Genomic DNA, 6,512 nt, shown 5'->3' on the forward strand with positions numbered 1-6,512 from the left:
TATATATATATATATATATATATATATATATATATATATATATAAGGCAGGTTAACTAGGAAGTTAGTTTTTGTTTGTGGCAGATGTTCAGGTGCAATAAAGACTGTAAACAAACAGGAAACAACTTCTATCTCATTCCAGGGTGAAAAACTAGAGGTAGTCGATAGCTTCCGCTATCTGGGCGACCAAGTTAGTAGTGGGGGTGGGTGCGCTGAAAGTGTAGCTGCTAGAATAAGAATAGCCTGGCGACAAAGGGACTCTCACTCAGAGTAAAAGGCAGACTGTATGACGCATGCGTACGAACAGCCATGCTACATGGCAGTGAAACATGGGCTGTAACTGCTGAGGACATACGTAAGCTCGCAAGGAATGAAGCCAGTATGCTCCGTTGGATGTGTAATGTCAATGTGAATACCCGTCAGAGTGTAAGTATCTTGAGAGAAAAGCTGAACATTAGAAGCATCAGTTGTGGTGTGCAAGAGAGACGATTGCGCTGGTATGGACATGTGGTGAGAATGGATGAGGATAGCTGCGTGAAAAAGTGCCACACCCTAACAGTTGAGGGAACCCGTGGAAGAGGTAGGCCCAGGAAGACCTGGGCTGAGGTGGTGAGGCAAGACCTTCATACATTGGGCCTCACCGAGGCGATGACTACTGACCGAGACCTTTGGAAATGTGCTGTGCGTGAGAAGACCCGGCAAGCCAAGTAAGATCGTTGCCAGTGCCCCTGGACTGGCTCTTGTGCGGGTGGCACATGAGATGCACCATTTTGAGCGTGGCCATTGCCAGTACTGCCTGACTGGCTCCCGTAGGATTTTCGAGTGAGATCGTTGCCAGTGACCCTGGACTGGCTTGTGCGGGTGGCACATAAAAGACACCATTTTGAGCGTGACCGTTTTTGTGCGGGTGACACGTAAAAGCACCCACTACACTCTGAGTGGTTGGCGTTAGGAAGGGCATCCAGCTGTAGAAACTCTGCCAAATTAGATTGGAGCCTGGTGTTGCCATCCGGTTTCACCAGTCCTCAGTCAAATCGTCCAACCCATGCTAGCATGGAAAGCGGACGTTAAACGATGATGATATATATATATATATAGGATAAAGGGTAAAGATCCCCTTCAGTCATGAATGACCATGGGATTGCACCTAGAAAGTTATCCTCTGAGGCACAAGTCTGGCACGGTTATTTATGAAGACCAGCAGTTACCCATGCATCCCAGCCTCCTCTCTCCACACCACCGATGTTATTCATACATACATGATGGGCTTCTTTCAGTTTCTGTCTACCAAATCCACTCACAAGGCTTTGGTCAGCCTGAGGCTATAGGAGAAGACACTTGCCTAAAGTGCCACACAGTGAGACTGAACCTGGAGGATCATGTGGTTTGGAAGCAAGCTTATTACCACACAACTATGCCTGTGCCTATATATATATATATATATAGTATATATATATATATATATATATATATATATATATATATATATATATATATATATATATAGGATAAAGGATAAAGACCCCCATCAGTCATGAATGACCATGGGATTGCACCTAGAAAGTTACCCTCCCAGGCACAAGTCCAGGCAAGGTTGTTTATGGAAGACCAGCAGTCACCCATGCATACTAGCCTTCTCTCTCCACACCACCGATGTTATTCAAGGGAAAGGCAAAGGCTGATATAACTTAGCACTAGTGATGTCACAACTCATTTCTACATTTCTCTCTCACACACACACACACACACACACACACACACACACACACACACACACACACACACACAAATATATGTCAAAAAGATGCACCAAAAGGTGCAACTTGATACCAAACAAGTTAGGGCCATGATAGATATATTTCTCACTCCACTGCTATGTTCCAGATAGGCTAAGTATGTGGAGTCCACATGTCATAAAAAAAAGGAACACAGAAAATGTAATCAGTATTTATGCTTCATATAATACATACGTGTTTCCAAAAGCTAGCCACCATAAATTACAAGAACATAAAGGCTCTTTCACGCAACGCATTCAGCCAGCTCACTTTGTCATCTTTATCGACAAGAAATACAACACAAAGATGGAGGCCCTTATAAACATCAGCATGCAAATAATTACAGCTAGAATTATCATGGGAGAATAGATTAGAAGGTTAAGAATGTGAACAGGAGCAGAGAAAGGAAGGCTATCAAGGCCATGTTTCACCCAATGTGGATAATAACAATGATAATAATGATTATGATGATAATGATGATGATAATAATGATGATGATGATAATGATGATGATGATAATAACAACAACAACAACAACAATGATGATAATAATAACTATAATGACAAAAATAAAATAGAGCAATAAAAATAACAATAACAATAAAACTAATAGAAATAAAAATGCCAAACAGATCACAATTGCAGTAATATTGGCTTCAAATTTTGGCACAAGGCCAGCAATTTCGGGGACGGGATAAGTCAATTACATCGAATCAGTGCGCAACTGGTACTTGTTTTTTCGACCCCAAAAGGATGAAAGGTAAAATCAACCTTGGTGGAATTTGAATTTGGAACATAGCAATGGGCAAAATACTGCTAAGCATTTTATCCAGCATGCTAACAATTCCGCCAGCTTGCCACCTTAATAATAATAATAATAATAATAATAATAATAATAATAATAATAATAATAATAATAATAATAATCTTTTCTACTACAGGCACAAGGCCTGAAACTTTGGGAGAAGTGGGGCTTGATATGAAGAAAAGGTATCTGGAAAACTCCATGTGGTGTACTCAATGCAAGCTATGGACACATAAGAGAAACAGGTTTTTCATATGGAAAACCTGCTTCTCTTATGAGTGTCCACCATATATTTATGCACCATTTTGGCTTGAACACGTGTGTGTGTGTGTGTGTGTGTGTGTGTGTGTGTACGTTTACAGACAGGCCGGCAGGAAGGCAAGCAGAGAGAAAGCCAAGTGAGTGGACAGACAGACAGATAGATAGGTAGATAAATAGATCCCTCACACACACAATGTCACTCATGTCATTAATGGGACATAACTCTCTAAAATAGATTTTTGGCAACTATGTTTTAGACTTTGAGAAATGAGTATCAGATTAATTATGGTTGTAATCAAGTGACTTGGAACCAACGAAATTATCTATGCAAATATGTATGAAAGCGATTTCATATCCACACTGACTAAAACAAGTTGCACACACATTCTCATCCATGACACACAGAGACTTTCACACTGGATGAAAGTTAATCCATTATCAAGAATTGCTTATTGAACCATAGTTGCATTGAGTACTGCTTAGTTTTGGTTCACTGACGCAACAACATCCATTGGTCAGACGGTTGACAAACATGATGACTTGTTGTTGCTTAAAATAAAACCATGCAATGATGGATATAGACACAGTCAAGCTGAGCACAAGCACAGCTAAAGAGTAGTAAAATACATGTGGAGGCAAGTGATTATCTGAAGTTACCAGGAGAGTGAATTCCAAGATGCAGAATTGAGGTAGTGTGGACGTTAAAGCCATCAGGTTTGTTGCTGACAAGTGTACGGTTTTGTGAACATATGACTTCCTGTAAATAAAATACAAGTTGTAACGATCGACACAATATTTGAGAATGATATAGAGACATCCAAATATTGAAATAATTGGGAAGAGTATGCTGTAAGTAATGACCACAGAGAACAGGCAGAGAATCCATGCATATTGTTCACCAAAATCAAATTCAATGGTATCATATTCTCTTAACGTACTTCTCTTTGCAATTGAACGGATTGTCAAGTAACGCCACAGTAGTTTTAGTAATTCAGAAATTCGAAGAAGTTCGAGACCAGTGCCAGTGAATGCTGAAACTATGACATAGTTCACAAACAAAACATTGTTTACCATTGTGAACATACAATGCATTTTCGACTGTATATTCACAGATTTGGACAGAAAATCATATGCTGTCAGACCCAGTGATGGTAAGATTAGAACTGCAAATAAAAGTGTTATAAACAAAGCTATAATGGTTTTTTTCTGTTTTGAACTTTTTGTCCAACTCCTTAGAAAGGCAACTGCAGCAGTTACAATCATTGGTAGTAGATTAACCATAAATTTAAGCAGAAAACTTTGTATAATATCTAACAAGGAAGATTTTGTTTTGTTAATTTTTTCAAAAAAAGATGTAACAAGAGTAGGACTTGTAACAACTATACAGACAAAAAACAAAATAACTACAACTATTACTTTTCTAATAAATTTAGAAAAATGTGAGGTAGGCATATTTTGCCAGATAATATCTTCCTTAGGTGGAGCATACCTTATTCGCCACTTTTTGACTCGTAGTACATCACTAAATTCTGATGGGATGACAGGACGTTTGCATTTGCAAAATAAATAAAAAGATGAATATATATATTTTGCCTCTTCTACTGAAGCTAATTTCACAAATACTATCCCCAGTGATTTTTCTTTAAGTTTCTCACTTTCCATGGCTCTTTCTGATAAGATTGCTTCCTCTGTTTCTTCAAGATTGTTTATATGATTATTTCTAAAACTTGTACAGTCAACATTTTCTTTGATGTCAGATTCTTGATAGGTTTCCACGTTTAGAACATTTTGGTAATGCTCTTTGAAATGACGGATTTTTTGAAGTTTTTGGTCTAATTCCAAGATTTTTCTGGTATCATACACATTTACTATTTTTTCAACAGTTATATTCGGATATGCTCTGTTCAAATGCAATTCAATCAAATTCTTGCTGTTTTCAACCCGAGGGATATTACTTATCAGCAAGGTATTTGATTTATTACTTGTCCATAAATGCTGTGATAAACGAAGCAGCAAGAATATGGTTGCTAGTAAATATAACAGGGAAATTGTGACATGTAGCCAAAGAAGATTGGAGTGAACATTAATTGTTGTTGTACTACTAAGATCGTTAGATGCAAATTGTCCTCTTGTATAATTAACGGGTAAGATTATCACAACAGTGAGAAATAATATGAAGAAAAGGTAACCAATCAAATACCTTTGAAAACGCAAATAAGCTATAGCATCTGGCCCACATTTTTGTGCGATATCCTTGTCAGTGAGCCGCCAGAAAACTCGGAGCCAGGAAGTGAATTGATCTGTTTGACGAAGATGTTCTGGAAATGAAGTCTCGGCTGTTGTTGATTCACCACTCAACTGCAATTCATTGACAGATGATAAATCTGTTAAAGTATTAGAAGATGGACTGATACATGAAGCTTCGTTCTGACGATAATTTTTAATCAGTTTTGGTATGAATGAAAATATTATCAAACAGACAATCCATATTACTGAATTAAAAGCAAAATTATAAGCAATAGAACTGACAGCCACACTACTTGTGTTGTTGCAGTTAGATATATTTCCATTAAAAAACTCAGTTAACATTGTATCTATTGATGACATTTTTAAAAATTTTTTGACAGAAATGTTCGTTTTAAGCTTGTCTTAGAATTATTACAGTGATAATGCTCTGGTTGGTAAGATTTAATATACTAACCAACTAGCTTCTATTTCTGCTTTCAAATAACAGTGGTGACAATAAATAAACTTTGTATTTTAAAACATAGTAGATTAGACATGTGATATGATATCAGAGGTTCAGTTTCGTATGACCTAGATAAGATAATAGTTATGTAGTAGAAGTGCAATGACTTCTAGTATATAGGAGTGAATTTAAGAAATTTCTGTCTTATCAAACAGCCATTTACTCAATTTTATCTTGAAAGGATTAAAGTAAAGTATATATCTGCAAATTGTAGTATTAGTCACACATATATACATCATTTATAATATTTATTTCAAGCGAATTATAAAATTTTCTAATTGTGCTTAAGTTTCTCTAGATAACAAAGAAGGTTTATATCATATCCTACTTCTTGCTTTACTAGCACAGACAGCATTTAATATGTCAGTTCTATTGTGTAAGGATAGCTGGCTTAACAAAGAAATGACACTATTCTTTTCTTTTCCTAGTATTCCTCAATGGACAATGGTCATACTGGATCATCATTAATGGTTTTAGTCAATTGTATCAACACTAAAGCCTTGTCAAATATTTAATTTTATTTATTTCATAAGAAAAGGAAGGTGAATTGTCATTGGTGTAAGAAGAAACACAGTGCAAAAATGTGTGTATGAGAGCAAACCTAACCAATCATCCACCCTTATCGTCTCCCAGTTTTCTTTTGTTTGTTTTTATTGTCTCCTTCTCCTCCTCCTCTTCCTCCTCCTCTGTCACTATAGTAACTGATTTCCTTTACTGTTCTACTTCACTCCTCACTCCTTGTTGGACAGTTTTGCTACTTTCACTCATTTTCTTTCCTTTCTCACTTTTGCAGTCTATTTTTTGCCTTTTTATCTTCTCTTCTTTACCATTTCATTTATCAAATTATTTTTACCGTCTTCCTACTCTCTCTCTCTCTCTCTCTCTCTCTCTCTCTCTCACACATACACACACACATACACACA

General features: G+C 36.9%; 1 protein-coding gene across 1 annotated transcript; it reads right to left on the reverse strand.

Annotated features, from left to right (window-relative positions):
- Positions 1-3,029: 3,029 nt before the first annotated feature.
- On the reverse strand, positions 3,030-5,579 carry LOC106883647 (mechanosensitive cation channel TMEM63B). The gene has a single exon (XM_089362510.1). It carries the CDS (start codon positions 5,445-5,447, stop codon positions 3,279-3,281), a length of 2,169 nt encoding a protein of 722 aa, XP_089218636.1. The 5' UTR covers positions 5,448-5,579; the 3' UTR covers positions 3,030-3,278.
- Between the last annotated feature and the right edge of the window lie 933 nt (positions 5,580-6,512).

Source organism: Octopus bimaculoides, chromosome 14 (genome assembly GCF_046866305.1).
Source record: "Octopus bimaculoides isolate indiv1 chromosome 14, ASM4686630v1, whole genome shotgun sequence".
Lineage (NCBI taxonomy): Eukaryota > Metazoa > Mollusca > Cephalopoda > Octopoda > Octopodidae > Octopus > Octopus bimaculoides.

Excerpts from the sequence above, each read along its gene's own strand:
- LOC106883647 (XM_089362510.1), bottom strand. The coding sequence starts at position 5,447 with ATGTCATCAATAGATACAATGTTAACTGAGTTTTTTAATGGAAATATA.